The following is an 18135-nucleotide window of genomic DNA, read 5'->3' as shown; positions in this document are numbered from 1 at the left end:
TATACTTTTTTTTTTTTTTCTTTTATGGACATAATTTATTACCAGGGACAGCTGTGTGTCTGGCATTACTAAACAAGAAATTAAAGTAGAACCACAGCCAAAGCTTGTTGTGGCTGTGCTTCTCCTATAGATCACAAGAGTGCAGTTCGCTCTGCACTCCTGTGACCCATTTTCAGATGACAGTGGGCTAAAGTCTGCTGTCGGATGATGGGATTCTTACAAGTCCCACTATTTCAGTGCCATTTGAGAAGTTTGCTGTAGAGATGAGCACTGCTCATGAAAGGTAAAGGGTTAAAGGCATTTTAATGGAAAAGGGCTGTTGAGTTCACAGAGGTAAAAAGGTTTTTGGTGTGATGAGGTACCACTAAAGGAGAGGCCTAAACCCAAGGGGCTTTCTCCTAATTAAGACTGTCAATGCCTAATATTCTTTAAATGGGTGGGTGGTTGTGTTAGGGGATCATAAAATCTGCTGACTGCCCCAAATTAGTAAAACTTCTGTATAAAAGTGACTTGTATGTTTTGGATTACATGTTCTTTTTCAATCCAGTAGTAGTACAATTAATGGAAGCTTTAAAGAGAGGGAGGGAAGCTGAGTTAGAAGGGTGGAGGCCTGTGATAAGCTTTCTGGAAAGAGGCCTTGATTGTGATGGATTGAATAATAAGGCACAATGGGAGGAAAGAACGCCGAATGTGAACATCTTGATGAGACATGTCTCAGCAGAGTAGAGGAGACACACCACCCTTAATGCAAGATTATTATTGTAGAAAAGTCTTGTTTATTAAAATCAGAATGTAACCTGTAATAAGGCATTGACTATAATGGGCTGTGTAGCCTGTAATAAGGAATTAATATAATGGGGAAATCTATACCATATAAGATTCAGCAGAAACTTGGAGTGTTATTACACATTTCAGATACCAGCAACTTTGCACAGAATGAATTTAGCTTTCGGCTATAACAAGTTTTGCTAGTAATTTCACATTTCTTTGCATTCAGCTAATGATAAACATCTTAAATTACCACATTAATTTTCTTTCCAAATTTGGTAGTAATTCCACAATCAAATCATTTCTATTGAATACTGTTCTGCATCTTGAATTTTTTTTGAAAACCAAAATTCCTTAATAAAAAGGACACTTTATTCAAGAGCTGGAGCGTGATGAGGAAACAATACTCTTCACCGTCATGGTGCAGATTTGGCCACAGAAAGGGTTTCCAATCCCGTCCCCTTCCCAGAACACAATGCTTTTCAATCATTCTGGGCATGTAGATTTCATTAGGGAATCATATGACAAACACCTTTAGTAGTGCAAGCAGTGAAGGGTAGAACATCACATTGCTGTATTTCACAACGACCGCAATATATACAAACCTGTCCCTAGAGGATTTCCCCTCTCTTCCTATTCTGGTGACAATTTGTGACTTTTCCTTGCTTTCAGTCCCAGTGATTATGGTTCACAAGGAAAATACAGGAGGTAAATCTCCCAAACAGGGACACAGAGGGGGGTTCAAATTCATCATCACTCTATTCAAAATGTAAAAGTAATTTCAACTTCCCTGTAAATTACATACCTTAAAGTACAAGACTTCATTAGGCCATTGGTTATACGAAGACCACCTCCAGGTGATTGGACACTGGCAAAGAGCTTGCTAGGACAGCCTAAACAGCACACACTCAGACGCCTGTTTTTTTTTTTTTTTTTAGCAAGCAATAAGGAGTGATCAATACACAGAGGTGATTGACCTAAGTCTTTTATAAATTCCTTATCTTTGAATTTAGTGCAAAAGTCAACGTTCTGGTCTTAGTACAGTACAGGACTTTTATTCATAGACCACGAGACATACCCAAGCAATTAACTCAAAGGTAGGCATCAACGTAGCAAACAGAATTGCCAACAAGCCCACAAGAAAATAATTAGAAAACCTGAACAAAAAACCCTCCGATAACAGCTTGAATCACCTTTTTGGTTGAAGCTCTCATCAACCCAGCAGAACCTGGAAAATGTGTGGAAAGAAAACTTGGCCCTGCTGGAATGGGGCTCTGATAGGGAAAGGAGCAACTCTGTCCCTGAGAGTGTAAATCTCTGATATAAGTTGTTTGATACACTTGGACTCTGCCCTACATTGTCTGGGGTCTATCTGACAGCCACAATTTCCTTGTCATATTTTGGGCAAAACAAAGAAAAAGATCAACAATGTTGTCACTGAAGTGGAAAGATGAGACCACCTTAGGGAGGAAGGAATGTTGTGGCTTCAAAACCACTTTGTGTTTGTGTAACACGAGAAAAGGCTCTTTACAGGAAAGAGCTACCAACTCACAAACATGCCTAACAGATGTAAAAGCTACCAGGAAAGCAACCTTAGAAGTGAGGTCTTCAAATGCAATATCTCTAACTGGTTTAAAAGGAGGTCTCTGAGTACAGACAGTACCAGGCTGAGATCCAAAGGTGAGAAAAGAGGATGAATTGGGGGATTTATATGAGCAACTCCATGAAGTAAGGTCTTGATAAAGGACTGTGAGACAAGAGGTTTCTTGAATAAAATGGATAAAACAGAAAACTGTCCTTTTGAGGGTATTGAAGGCCAGACGCTGGTTGATACCACACTGAAGAAGGAAAAGTATTCCCTGGGCCTCAGCTTCCTGCAAAGCAAGACTTCCATGTGCAATGGTATATCTTGCAGAAGTTGGATGGGCTTGTGGAATAATAACAGGGTCAGAAATACTGCTATCTTTTAAGACTTGGGCTTTAACAGCCATGGAGTTAAAGCAAATGACTGAGAAGCAGCTATACAAACTGAAAAAAATTTGAAAAATTTTTTTTTCCGTAGTTTCGGTTATAAAATTTTGTAAATCAGTAATATTTCTCCTGCACTGATATGTGCTAATGAGGCTGCATTGATGGGCATGGACAAGCAGTTCTGCCACTATGTGGCATTGATGTGCACTGACAGGTGGCATTGATAATCAGTGCCCTAATGATCAGTGTAGATGTCCTCTCTGAGAAATGCCGCTTACCGGCTTCTCCCCTCCTCACGCTGTCAGTGTGAGGAGAGGACTGCCGATAACTGGCATTTCCTTGTTTACATGCGATCATCTGTGATTGGACACAGCTGATCACATGATAGAGCCTGTGTCCTCGGCTCTTTACTGAGATAGGTGACCCGCTGTGTCCCAGGGACACAGCGTGCCACCGGTTGCCAGGAGCCCCTGGGGGAGCGCATGCACAATTAGAGAGAGCCGCCGCCCGCCATTTCCTTATATGGTGGGTGGGATGCGGTTAACTGTACATTCTATTGAAATAGCTGGAATTGCTGCACTTAAAATCTCTAAACAAGAAGAAAGGCAAGAAGACGCTTCTAAGTCCATTTTTGGGGACTGTGAATAGGTTTGAACAGAAACCTTGAAATCTTTAATCTGAAGGAATTGGTACAACCACTCTTTGTATATGAAGGGGCAAGGTGGTCATTAAAGCTGGCCCCACACTAGTAGATTTTCACGCCAACATTTATACAAAAATTCTCAGTACATTCGGTGACTTGCTTTTAACATGCAATTTTGGAATGAATGGACTTTTCTGAACCAAAATCACACACACTAAAATTTGTTCAAGAAAAATTATATCACTTCAGTTGAAAATGCATGTCAATTTGTCCCCACTAATAACTAGAAATTCTACTAATGCACAGCCAGCTTTAATCTGCCTTCTTTTGGTGTGAAGCTGGCAGATTGGAAGGCAAAAAGCAAGATAGAAACTCTACTTTGGTTCCAATTTACCATTTCAAAGGATACAGAGGGCCCGGGGTATCTCAAATCCAGTCTGGTACAAACATCAACAGACGTCCACTCCTAAGAGTTGGGGTGCCCCTTCATTATGAGGAGGGTTACCTGACAGGCTTGGGTGTCCAGGACTTCCAATGAAAGGAGGTGGTAAACCTTGGTTTTGAAGTAGACACCCAGAGATAGAGAGAGAGAGTTCTTTTCGCTGAGAGTTAGCAGTAGCCTTTCCCACAGTAACTTTCTTTTTTAAATTTATCAAGGGATTTTACAAAAAGGCAATTGCCATTAAAAGGCATGTATAGAAAGTGTGCATATGCTCAGGGAGAGCCTGAACCTTATTGTAAAAAAGCAGAGATAAGAGACATTCTAGAAACTTGGTGAGTTACATTCTCTAGAGTGTCAACACAAAACAACAATGCTGAGGGCATCAGCTATAATTGTTATAAAAGACAGGTTCCTGATCTCTAATCATGTGTCTTGTCCAGTTAGCTATAGCTTGGCAAATAGCCATGGCAGACAATAGCAGGCTGCAGGGCAGGACCTGCAAGGGTAAAGGCTACCTGAGGGTTTCTTGATGGCCAGGTTCACATATGTGCGGCTGTGCAGGCCACGATCTGCACGTGCATGAGAGCCCATTCATTTGTGCCCCAAGACACACAGGGAAGAAATCCCTGCCCTTCTTCGTTCAGAAATCGCAGCCCGAATGGGAACTGAGGTTCCCAGTACGATTATGAGTTCCAGTTTGGGCAGCGTGCCATTAAAATTAATGACACCTTTCCGTAGGTCCCACATTCCTCTGTGTGGGTGGTGTGGCTGCATGTGGGAGTCCTGCAGCGGCACCACCCTCACGGATGTGAGGAACTAAGCATAAGAGAGGAACAGCCACAATAGGAACTGTGAGGTTTTAATTGAGAACTGAAATGACAGGATTCATCACCGGAACAGCCCATTTTTTTCTTAAATTCCTTTTAAATATACATTTCAGTAAAAAGCTTAGGATCGGGACAGTCCTTATAATGTGTATTGGTAGAGTGTTTCAGGATTAAGCAAGTTTTTTTTGTGCCCACAGGGCTTGTTTAGGCTGTGGATAGTCAGGACCTGCTAGGCAAAGAATAGTGTGGACTGTATCAACTAGTATCGCCACAGTAGAAAACATTTGGCTTGAATCTGCAGTTTGTGGAAGGTAATTCCACTGAATTGAGGCACAAACTCCTCAGCATTTTTCTCAATAATATCGTCAAGGAACGGAGGTTTTGTGTCTAAATCCTGAACAGGATTATGGGAATAGAGGATATGTAACATTTGTGGACTCTGGAAATGGAAGGTTCTAGATGTGCAAAGAATTTTAAAAATTCAGATATAATGGCAGAAAAATCCGTTTTTATCAGGTACGCTAGGTTCTGGGTGCCTCAGAGGGAGCAGTGGTTTGGGTTTCCTCTGGGCCATTTCCAAAATGCAGGATATTTAGCCATTTTGGCTAAGCTACCCTGTTCTAAGTAGGTACTCATGTAATGGAAATTCGAATGGATGGGGTTTTGTGCGTTCAGATACAGGAGCTGCTATAACCCAAACACTGATCGTGTTTCTGTGGCTGTGTCTCTACAGAAGATGGCAGCAATGTGCTGTGTGCATTCTTAATGGAAAAGGTAGGTGGGGAATGCATCACATGAAAGGCATGACACAGTTTCCTCATCCGACCCCCCGAGACCAAGTCTGGATAGGATGAGAAAAACCACCAACTTTAAATTGCTCACACTGAGAGACAAAATGGCAGGGGTTACCGCAAAAAAACAACTTGTAAAAGAATGCAGAATGAGATTGAACAGGGTTAACAGCTCCAGTGGATGTCATACTGTGGTTTTTTGCCATGCAGTTATATTAATTATATATGCAGCATAGTCTTAACACAAGCAGCTTACCTGTGCCCGCTTCTGGTTAAAAAATTCCAAGACCTCTTCATTCCCCACAGCCTCTGCCTGAAAGACGAGACACATATTAGACTAGATGGCAAACATGGATTCAGATTACCAGGAGAACAGGAACGTTAGAGTTAATGTATTGCAACCTCAATTCCAAAAAGTTGGGACGCTGTGTAAAGTTAACATGGAAACAAAATGCAAAGATCTGCAAATCTCATAAACCCAGATTTTATTCACAGCAGCAAATAATAAGCATATCAAATATTTAAACTGAGAAAATGTTCCATTTTAAGTATAAAAAAAAAGAGAGCTAATTTTGAAATTGATGGCAGCAAATTTCTCAAAGTTGGGACAGGGTCATGTTTTCAAAGGTGTAGCATTCCTTTTTTTAACAATTCTCTGTAAATGTCTGGAAACTGAACTGTGTGTACCATTTTTGCGTGATATAGGATATATAACTGCTCAACAGACTTGAGTCTTCTTTGTTGTACTTTTCGTTTCAACATACCCCAAATATTTTCCATTGGTGATAGGTCTGGACTGCAGGCAAGCCAGTTAAGCACCTGGACTCCTCTATTACAAAGCCATGCTGTTGTCAGTATATGGTTTAGCATTGACTTGCAGAAATTTGCAAGGCTTTCCCTAAAAAAAAAGACATTGTCTGGATGAGGGTATGTGCTGCTCTTCAACCTGGATATATCTTTCATCCTCTCCAGATGTGTGAGCTGCCCATTCCATTTGCACTAATGCACCCCCATGCCATCGGTGATGCTGGCTTTTTGAATTGACCCTCTCCTCTTTAGTCAGGAGGACACATTACCCATGGCTGCCAAAAAGAATGTCAAATGGTTGGGTCTTGTACCTTGTGCACAGATATCTCTAAATTCTTGGAATCTTTTATATATATCATCATCTACAGAACATATTATTAAAGTCCTTGCAATTTTGCATTAGGAACACTATTCTGAAATTGTTATATGCAGTTTTTCACAGATTGGTGAAACTCTGCCCATCTTTACTTCTGAGACACTCCAACCTGGATATATGCTCTTTTTATACCCAGGCATGTTACTGACCTGTTGCCAATTAACCTAATTAGTTTCAAATTGGTCTAACTCTTTCTGGTTAGTACCACAACTTTTTTGAGAGGTGCGGCGGTCTTCAATTTAAAAATGACCTTTTTTTCCCTAAGAAATGGTACATTTTCTTTTCTTAAATATTTGATACAATAGGTTTTCTTTTCTGAATAAAATAAGGGTTTGAGATTTGCAAATCATTGCATTTTGTTTTTATGTTGATTTTATACTAACTTTTTTTTTTTTTTTAATTGGGGTTGTATATATTCAGCTTTCTATGCCTCACGAATAGTGAGGCCAATAATGTTGCTTACTGACCATGATTAGTGGCCTCCCTGTTCTTTTCTTTTATTGCTGTTTCCATTTGGGAGATATCTCCTTACACCCTATCTTGGGGTCCACATAAATAAAAGGGGAATCATTTCAACAAGGATATAGAATGCAATCAAATGAACTCACAAATTTAAACTCTTGTTACGCTATTTTAAGAAGTATAGCTAGTTTGGCTATACTTCTCCTGAAGGTCACAGGAGTGCAGTTCGTTCTGCATTCTTGTGACCTGTTTTTAGCCATCAGGGGGCTAAAGTCTACTGTCCTCACTGTGTTCAAAACAACAACCAAGAAAATTCTTTGAAGTGTAGTAGTGCTTTAAGAAGAGACAGTTTACCAATGCACTTCTATAACAGAGAATACCACACGATTATTTTTTTTTGCCACAGAAAAGCGGCAATATTGACATGACATTGAATGAAACATTGACTTTCATTCGTTAACGGGATAGAGGTTAAACCTAAATGAACCTTGCTGTAAATGGTGGTGGCATATCCAACAAGCCTGTACATTGAGCTTTTAGCCCAAAGATCCTTCGACAAGAACCTGGGGCCTTTGATGTCACGTTTCAAAGATCTAGTGAAAGTATGGCTTATGATTGGCCAGGCTGGTCTTGAATACACCTGATCCCCTCAACAGCAAACCTACAGCTCTCCCCCTATCTCAGTCAAACCAAGCCGCTCTCTCTCTTTTTTTTTTAATCAAATAGGTTTGTATTTAAAGGTTTTGTAGGTTTTTAAAAAAAAAACAAAATAAGAAAGTAGCAGTACATTTCCACAGTATAAGAGCTGAGAGCAGTGTAACAACAATGTCAGAGACATACATGGCACCAGCCTTTACTTTATTGCAGTCACTCACCACTTGGTAAGGTGTTTGTCCATCATAACCAGCTTGATCCATGTCGACACCAGCCAGCTCCCAGGCAGTCAGTCCATCCACATCCCCACTGGCAGCCAAGCTGTAAAGGTAAATCAGAGGCATATACTGCATCAAATAGAAGGTGTTAAAAAGTACAAGTTGTGGTATTATGGTAATGCCACTTCAAGGTGCAAAAAAAAACATTTCAACTAGATTCCACTTTTAATACTCTAAAGCTGTCAGAAAAAAAAAAACAAAGTGAGGCTTCCCACCTGTTATCTAGGTGTCTCATCACACTGCGGAAGCAAAAGAGTGTTACATCACTTCAGCTTTCAATGTGAAACATGTTGTCACAGAGAGCTGAATTACACACTGCAGAGCTCTGAAAGCTGATTGGGAGGAAAGTGGAACCCCCCCCCCCTTTCACACAGGCACAGAGCTGAAGCTGTCAATCACAGGCTGTGTGCTTGGAGGTCCCTCCCTGTCACCTTTTTTCCCTTGATGTCTACAAAACTGTGTCAGGAAGTGATCCATGCTGATAGCAGAAGAATGAAGCAGCAAACAAAAATGACACTTTGTGCTCCTAAAATTGAGACAAACACCCAGGGATATGCCATATGTCATGTCTGAGGTTTACAACCACTTTAAAGCATAGCCAAAACATATCTGAAACAAAAAATATACCAGCAACTTGTTTACTAAAACATAAGGAGGTTATCATGTTCTGCCCTGTATCATTTACCTTTCAAGCTTTCATAATTTGGAAAGTAAATCTTGATGGCAAAGACCAAAACATAAAACCCTTTCAGAGTACTTGGAAGATGTCTGAGGTCTCTGTTCTAATCAGGAGTAAAAAGATCTGTCACTGTATCAGTGACAACATAATTGAACTCAACAGGTTATTAGTGGTGAGTATTTGATGCAGTGTAAAGACATCACAATGCAGTGACAGTAGACAGGATGTTATTTCAAGGAGGAGAGATACCATTAGTACAAGCCAGACAATATCAGCTATGCCTGGTCACAAAGCAGAAGAAATTAGAGGACACCTGAGAAGGTCACCTATCTGTAGAGAGTTATATCAGACAGACCATCTATCTTGCAAGATTTACCAAAAGATACAAATAAATGGTATGATTTGCTACTGTCCTTTTGTGTGTTAGGATTTTAATGCAGACTACAGATTTCCCCCTCATCAAAACAACTGTACTGACCGTATATGGAGGCTGCAATTGCTGACCTCCTTTTGAAATTTGTAGTTACCTGGCTGACATGCGAATCCCTTTTTGCATACTCTTTCCAGCTCATGCAAAACAATATGCCCAAACTACACAGTTACATACTAGGCCCGTCATTGAAACCTTGCATACCAGGGTATTGGCATTTTTAAAAAAAAGAGCCATCAACAATAATCCCTGCATTTCTCCTAGTACAAGTGTACTTTAAAATTCTCAGCATAGAAACGTAAAGCTGAACCTCAGGGAGGTGAAAAAAAAATTATCCTTGCAGTCGGGTTCCCCTGTGCTGCAACGGTCAGTCTATATCTGAATGCGTGACTAGCGCCAGAGTGCATGACAGCGGCAGGAATCTACTGATACCTGCAGCTGTTTCAGTCACCTGTGAGCAGTCGCTGATCTGTGCACACCTCAATGACAGGTTGGCAGCGACTCGAGCTAGCCGTAGCTGTCTGTCCACCCAGCGATTACCTGTGGTGATTGCTGCTGGAAGCACTTTGTGTGCTTTCAGCAGCGCTTACTGCAGGTAATTGCTGGCTGGGTGGACAACCACAGATAGCTGCAGCCACTGCCTACCTGTCATTAAAGTGTACAGGGCTCAGTGGCTGCAGCTAGCTGCTCATAGGTGGAAGAAACTGCAGGAATCAGATCCCTTCCCGTCATGTGCACCAGCAATAGTTGCCTGTCCGAATGTAGCCTAAAATGCAAATTTTTGCCTGAGGTACCAGGAATAACACTTGCCAACCTTATTTTTCTTCTCCTTTCCCCCCAGCAGCTGGCATGCACCTCTTCTCCCCAATGTTCTGAGCTGTGAGTGGGCCCATTGGATTCTCACTTACAATGCAGAGCTGATGGTTCTTCATTGCACAGGATAACGTCACAGCTGCAATTGCCATGTAGAGACCCCAACAGAAGAGGCTGCAGATTCCCCAGAATTCAACCTCAACTGTGGAGAACCTGCAGCCTTTTCTGTCTGGTGGTCACAGCTGTTATGTCATCACATAAATTGAAAGACTATCAGTCAAAATTATTTTTTAGCTTTAATATTACCCCTGTCAGATCAGTACTGAAGCTGTCTGGCTATGTCTGACTTCACTGATCTGAAGTACCACAGCCAAAGCCTGCACATAAGTTGTAGACCACTGATGCAAAATTGAAGTTATAAGCCTCGTTCACATAGTGCGTACTATAGCGTATGCCTATGTGAAGGACAAGTTTTCCAGCAGGCAGTCGCATTCAAGTCATTTGGGAGGCAACAGCTGGATAGACACAGCCGCTGCTCCCAATTCAACATCTGTGTGGGTGTGTCCCCCTGAACTCACACTTTCTTGCATTCGGGAACATGTACCCACATGGATGTCAAAATTTAAAGTGTCCTTCAACCACTTCCCAGGCATTCCAATTCTGACATTTCTCTCCTACATGTAAAAACCATATTTTTTTTGCTAGAAAATGACTAAAAATCAATGTATTTTTTTAAGCAGAGGCCCTAAAGAATAAAATGGTGAGTGTTCCAATATTTGATGTCACATGATATTTGTGCAGCAATTATTTTAAAATGCAAATCTCTTGGAAGAAATACACTTTAATGAATTTTAGTGCACACAAACACAATATAATACTCAATTTCTTTGCTAAAATATAGATGTTACGCTGGGTAAATGGATACCGAACATGTTGTGGTTTCAAACTGCGTATGCCTGTGGAACAGCGCTAAACTATGGTACCTAAAAATCTTTCTAGGCGACACTTTAAAAGCCTTTACAGGTTACCAGGTTAGAGTTACACAGGAGATCTGGTGCTAGAATTCTCTTAATCTGACATTCGCCATGATACCTCACGTTTGATCACTGTTTACGTATGCGTACGGGACAGACGCTTGCTTCCACCTTTGCATGCAAGTACAGTGGGTCGATTTTATTTGAATTTTTTTATTTTTACATGGTCTCTTCGCATTTTTTTTTTTAATCCCTTTTATTGCGCTCACAAGGAATGTAAACATCCCTTGACCACAATCAGCAGTGACAGTTCCTTTCTCTGAACCAAGATGTCTCCTCTGCTCTTAACAGCATCAGATCAGGCCAAGATTGATACAACCCCTCCCGCCACCTGTAAAAGCAATCCAGCCGCTAGGATGGCTTTTACATAAAATAGAATCGCCAGCCCTTAAAAAAAAATAGCAGGATTGATCCCTGTAGCTGCAGGCAACATCCCCCTATAGCAGCTAAAAGTCAGAGGCATGAGATGCCCTATAGGTGGGAAGTAGTTAAAGTAACTCTGTTACAATAGGATCACTTCTACACTTACTTTTCCGTAGGCCCTCATGTCTTTAAATACCGCTGCTCCCTGGTCTCTGCAGGGATTCAACACTTTTTGGGTGTGTGAATATTTGCTCCCCCTGCGACACACACTGTGGATCCTGGGGAGCAGCAAGTGGCAGCTTTTGAAGATCCAGGCTGCTGGGAAGGTACTTTAAGTATACTTAACCAGCTCAGTGACAAGGTCACTTTAAAAAGAAACACACACACTTTAGACTTTAATAAAAAAGAAAGCTGGGGGTATTGTAAAAATCACTATTACTGTACTGCAGGCTTCCTTTATCAGTCTGGACCCTGCACCCCTTCATTCCACCATCTATGAAATATCCAGCAGCCAGTAAACCAGTTCCACTGGCTAAGCAGATGAAAGGTGGGGCAGAGAAGAGAAGGTTCTGCTGCTCTGTGTGAAGGAATGGCATGTGTCAGCCTCTCCCTATATACTCTGGTATTTCAGTTTGTTGCTGCATTCCCTGCACCTTTTCAAGCCTTAGGTATGTGAATATTATCAACACTTCCTGAGGTGACCTGGCCTGGAATGCACTGCAGACTCTTCCTCTCAGGAGGCCATGTTGCTCTTTATATAATTTCTATGACAAGTCTTTGTGTGCTAATGGAAGAACAGTTGTGAGGGTTGCTTTGATTTGGACATAATTTTCTTCCCAAAACGGTCCATTTCATCAAACTAAAGCAGGCCATAGATGATGCAAGAAAATCACTCAATTCCTCCTGTGGAGGTATTCTGTTTTCCCAGCAGGGGTATGTGGGGAGCCGTCCCTGCAAGAAAAACAGTGATTATTGCTACATGCTATAGCAGCTGGCAATAATCACATGGTAGAAATCTGACATGTTGGTTGTACGGAAGTCAATTGATGGATCGACTTGGGTACAATCAGCTTGCCCATACACATGGATTGAATCTCAACCGGTTCCTGCTAAACCAGCTGAGATTCGAACCATCTATGGCCGCTTAAAGAAGACTGCAGACTAGTTTATGAAATTAAAGCAAAAATGCAGCTTTCGCTCATAGCTGCTGCTTCATCTTGTAGCAGTCCCTGAAAACTGAAGCAAAGGCTGAGGTAGTTACCATTCACAGCCAATGATTACCTTTTTAAAGAAAATAAGGAATAAGTCTTAAGCTGAACCGAACTTCTACAGGTTCAACAGGGACTGGCCAAATTTTGATCAGTCTGTGACGTCCCTGCTCAGCATAATTTGAGTGTTTGAACATTATCTGTTAAAGCAACAAGCTGGAAAACATTTGTCGATCAGTGGCTGTAGCCGCTGATCAATGTATTCTGACAGCACTGAGATCTATTGTCAAACTACAATGTCCCAGTGAGGGGAGGAGGATTCCTCCAGACACCTTGATTGTGTGCCTGTTGGGTGAATAAAAGAAAAAATAAATAAATAAATAAATTATATATATATATATATATATATATATATTTATTACCCATCTATGACCAGCTGAAGTCTTTCCAGGTGCCTCCTAAACTGGCTCCTTCCTGCTTTCATATCTCTCTCCTTTTATCATACTGGTTGCTGCAATGACAGCCCTTTAAAATATACTTGTAGTGAGAGAAGTATGGAGTCATCCACCTCAGAAAAAAATACTGGCTGCATCTCTCTCACTTGTTTTAATCTCCTTTCCTTGCAGACTTGGAACAAGCATGCTGTAATTAAGCATCCAATTCCTTATCCCTTTTCTTATTCCAGGTCGGTAATTTAGAGGTGAAGTCAAAGCATCAGCATGACAACCAGGCAACTGGTATTCTCAAAAGTACAAAAGTATAGGTCTGCAATGACAGCCTGCATAAGTCACTCATGGCTGATGTATTTTATATGAATGTGTGTGAAAGAACAGTCTGCTTTTCCCCAGTTGGTAGCCATTCAGATTTCTGTATGTGCAGGAAAAATGACAGTTGATGGAAGATTTCAATTTACCCTGATGCTATGAGGCAATAGAGATAGTTCTGCAGTTGGAAGTTTTGAGTGCACATTAGATACACTATTATCATGTGCACTTGAGGTGGGGGGAGAAAATGTCAAGAGATTTACCAATGTCAAAAACTTGCGGTACATGTCTATTACTTTCAATGGGTCTGCTTAAAGTGGAACTTTATGCTAGCAAATGAAAATGGGCGGACAGGCAGGATTCTTAATGCAGAAGACACATATTTGGTCTCTTCTGCATTAAAGCTACCCTACCTGCCTGTCCGCCTATGCACAGTGAGCTTTGGCAATGCCAAAGCTGAAGGAACACCCACACGAGTGGGAGTAATGTCACTTTGGCTCAGCCAAAGACATCGGCTGGCGATTGAAACCCAGAGTTCGGGTGCCTGAAGATGTCAGCGGCTGGCAATGAGTTCCAAGACAGCACAGTGCTGGAATGAAAGTGAGTATAGTTCCATATTAATGTGTGGTAAAGTGGGCCTTCCCCTAAATTGGAATTGCCGTACATGGTTTTCCTGCTTTTTTACTTTTTTCTTTTCCACTTTATGGTTTCCCTAAGAGCAGCGTGTGGATTTTACTGATGTAGCCGCAGCCGTACAGATAGCCCCTGAGAAGGCAACATCACCATTAATTTCAGGAAAATCCTGTATCTAAACTGCGAAATATTGCAGTATTGTCATCTTGAGCATGTACTGTACAAAATTACAATCATCTGCTGGTGAAAAAAGGAAAAAAAAAAAAAAAAAAAAAGCTTCTGCCTGAAGTCTCGGGAAGGATTTCTTTCCCCTCAAAAGATGCTTGTAGTGCCGTATGACGCATACACAAGATGAAGCACATGACCTCTTGCACTTATCTGGCGCATGCTCGTTATCAGACAAACATAATCCAGGCATCCAGGCAGCACAGAGGTAGCAAAAAATAGGGAAGCATGAAGAAAACGTCACAAGGATATAGGCAAATGTGATTGTTTATTTCATCCCTATTCAGTGATACAGGTTTATACAGTAGGGATGGGTCCTCTTTTAAGGCTTATGTCACATAGGCGATTTTGTAGCAGCAACAAATGTCTCTGGCTTTTTTTCTCTAGTGATTTGTAGTGGATTACAGAGTTGGATGCTGTAGCTGGTCTAGAGACCATGTCACACCGATGATCCTGTTGCTAACAAGAAGTCCTGCCAACGGCAGGACTGCTTTAGAAGAAAACAACCACTCTCTTGCATGTGTTGCTACCTCATCAGCTGAAGGAATGAGGCAACAACTTCTCGCCAAGTTTTTTAAGTGTTTCGTCAAAGGAGCGACACAAAGTAGGTATGTGTCCAATTAAGGTACATACATTTTCTAGGGATCAAGTCATTGGCAAAATTCTCATGAAGAGGATCACAAATATGGTGCAGGCCTAAGATGCACAACAAGAACTACAAAGTCAGAAGAGTTTTCTTACCTGCAGAGTTCTGTGCCGCTGTGCTCCAACTCCTCCCTGGAAAGATGAGCCCCTGTCTGCCGCAGGAGTTTAATCACTTCTAGCTGTCTAAAGATAAAAGAATAATATGTCAGCTGTACAGCTAACAGACACCAGTACACTTTTAATTTTTGTGCTTCCTAAAGTGCCTACAAACAGAAGTAAAATTACCTATTATACAGGATTTTGTGGAAAACTACTTCATCTGCTCATCAAAAAAATTAATGTTGGTGAACATTTTCCAATTTAACAGCCAATTGTGTGCTGTGGGAAAGATAAGTTGCAAGCTTATGCCTGGTACACACTGAGTTTTTTTTTTTTTTTTTAGGCTGAACGAAAAAAAACTGATGAGCTTTCTGTACTAACTATGCAATGGTTAGTTCAGTGATGTCTCTGCTGAGCTATTGTGTTCTGACAGGGGAACTGCCCCTCTGCCAGAACACATTGGTCAGCGCATGCAGCCATTTGCTGCGAGCACTGATCGGATGCTGATCAGCAGATTTTTTTTCTGGCATGCCCGTTCTACAGGAGCCAGATGTTCGGCCGGTTTCTGTCGGACAGGCCGCTGTACACAAGGGCCAAATGTCGGTCAGTTTCTGTTGAATCGGCTGATATTCGGCCCACGTGTACCAGGCATTAAACAATCCTTATGCCCTACCTGTTCCCATGTACACTAATGCAGGAGCCTGAAATCTGCAGCCACAGACATATGTTGGTCAAAGCAGACTGTGAGGGGATTTTACTGTAGTACAGAAGAAGATGTAAAGGTCATACAAGGATTTTTGCTTTATTGCTCTGACAACAAATTAAAGCAGGATTAAACCCAAAGGTAAACATTTATTATATTGCAGAATAGCAATTCTAAGCGGTGATGGCTGCATTTGTTTTCCTTTTTTAGGCTTTCTTTAAATTACACCTGGTACTCCTGCCAGTACGTCTGTTGTTTTTCAACAGAACATGTTGTCCTGCAGATGTAGCAATTAGAGGGTTGAGGCAAATCATTTACCACTTGACCAGGGTTCTTACAATAATCAGCTTTTATTTATGTAAAACATTCATCTCAAAAGGAAAAAAAAAATGTTCCTGTAACTGCTTATAAAGGGTAAGATGGAGTTTGGCTTTAATTTATTAGTGCATCCAAATCTGTTAGTACATCGAACACTCCCCTCCCCCCAGACTGACAATGCTGCTGTCCAAAGGTGACCCTGTGCGCCTTCATCCAGAGAGAGGGCACGCTAATACAGGAGGTGTGTTACTGGAAAGCTCACCAGGTTACAACAAAAGGAAAAAAAAGCCTAAAATAAAAAATAATGCAGCCACCATATCTACATGATCAGTAAGCTGCAATATATTACATATTTGGTTTTGTGTTTAATACTGCTTTAAGTGCCAGAATATTTACCTGCATTGCACAACTGATATTATTATAGAGAATCCTCAACTTAATTGTGCTGTATAAGTGTTTAAATAAGTACTAGATGCAGTGGGAAATGCTGCTCTATCTTGTTTTGCATTTTGAACAGCAGTAAACTGTCATTACCAGCATATGCAATTAGATAAAATATTTCTGGATCCCACAGTTAATGGTATACATATATGGGTCTGAGCATGTGGTAGCATGTAATGGGCTTGATGCTTTAATCTGTCATAATAAACATACATTACATTAATGTGGACCTATCATTAAAGCGGAAGTAATTTAGTTGGTGGGAGCGAGCTTTTGCCATAATCTGCGCAACATACTTACATATTATGGCACACACCTAACCCCTCCTGTGCCATCCCCAACAATTACAGGTCCAGGATCCTGTTGCCCCTGTGTCCTCCTCCCATCTTTGCTGCCAATTCTTCCAGGTCCCACAGGAATCTTCTACTGCCTTTGGGAAACAACTGAGCCTGTAACGTCTATGCATTTGAACAGGACTTACATTGTCTCTAGCATCTGGGGCTATTCTCTGCATGCTGAGAATAGAGCTGGGGTGTATATTACTTTGTGCTGTGCAGTATACAAAGTCACCAGGAGTCAGAAAAAGGTTTTCAGGCAAATACGGCTTTATAGGTTCCTTCGGCTCTTCAATCAAAAACCTACCTCCCAGTGACTCTTTATTAAACACAGTTTAATTTAAAAGACACGCTTCACCAGAATCAACTGATGTGTTATATGTCTCCATTACCAAATCACTGTTATTTACAGTAAAGGTATACCTGAATCCAAGAACAAAAATGTGACATATTGCAGCTTGCTAGTCCTTTGAAAAGAAAAAAAAAAAACTAAATTGTGACTTGTAAATTCCTTATCTTAGTGTACAGTTTAGGACACAGACTAAATATTCATAGAGCATGGGTCCCCCCTATAACCCTACCCCACTAGGAGTCCTCAGTTTTGTAGCAAGCAATGCAGAGTAATCTAGGAATAGAAGGGAGGGTGGCCAATGCCCTGTACTGTACTCCAATATATAATTTACAAATCAAAACTCCTTTTTTTAATCTTCCTGTATAGGACATAGGCTGAATATTAATAGATCCTGGGACATCACCCATTAATAAATGAGAGGGTGGGCAACAACTAGGCAAACAAACTGTGCTAACAGGCCCAACAATAACAAGGGTCAACAGACCCAACTTCAGAGAATGTTGAGCAAGAACATTGTTCTTCTGCAGGTAGAGATTTTGGCTGCAGACTTCCACCTGATAGAACTTTGCAAAGGTATTAATAGAGGTTTAGAGCTCATAGTGGTAGTAAACTCATTTGACGAAAAAAAAAAAAAAAGTTTCCTGCTGCAAGGGAATATCATAATGTGCTAGTATGCACCGCATACTAGCACATTATGAGAGACTTACCTTAGAATGAAGCCCTCCAGCGCTGTGCTGACAGGGCTTCCATCTTCCCCTGGTCTTCATTCCAGGTTCGCAGGCTGCGGCTGCACGGCATGTGCGCAGGAGTCTCAGCCATGGCACAAGTATGCTGTACATTCAGAGTGCATGCGCCGGTGATGTCACCGGTTGCTGCTCTCTAGAATATCTTCTAAACAGTGAACCTTTAGAAGATTGTGAATTTTTACCTACAGGTAAGCTTATAATAAAGCTTACATGTAGGTAAAATTAATAAGAGTTTACTACCACTTTAAACTTTGGTGATGAGTTGTCTTTATTGATCTAGCGATGATGAACTTGGAAGCAGGATGTCCCTTTTTATAATCCTGAGGGT

General features: G+C 41.1%; 1 protein-coding gene across 2 annotated transcripts in view; it reads right to left on the bottom strand.

Annotated features, from left to right (window-relative positions):
• The window catches only part of ASPG (asparaginase), a 77519-nt gene that overhangs the window by 1216 nt on the left and 58168 nt on the right, over window positions 1–18135 (bottom strand). For both annotated transcript variants that reach the window (XM_089684846.1, XM_089684848.1), the window contains exons 10-12: window positions 14910–14996; window positions 7963–8062; window positions 5699–5755 (exon numbers count right to left, since the gene is read on the bottom strand). In XM_089684846.1, coding sequence (XP_089540972.1) covers window positions 5699–5755; window positions 7963–8062; window positions 14910–14996 — 244 coding nt within the window. The remainder of the gene's footprint in view (window positions 1–5698; window positions 5756–7962; window positions 8063–14909; window positions 14997–18135) is intronic.

The sequence above is a fragment of the Staurois parvus genome, unplaced genomic scaffold, assembly GCF_062004578.1.
Source record: "Staurois parvus isolate SC_StPar_1 unplaced genomic scaffold, SC_StPar_1.0 ptg000359l, whole genome shotgun sequence".
Lineage (NCBI taxonomy): Eukaryota > Metazoa > Chordata > Amphibia > Anura > Ranidae > Staurois > Staurois parvus.
This window is presented reverse-complemented; position numbering and strand designations above follow the sequence as displayed.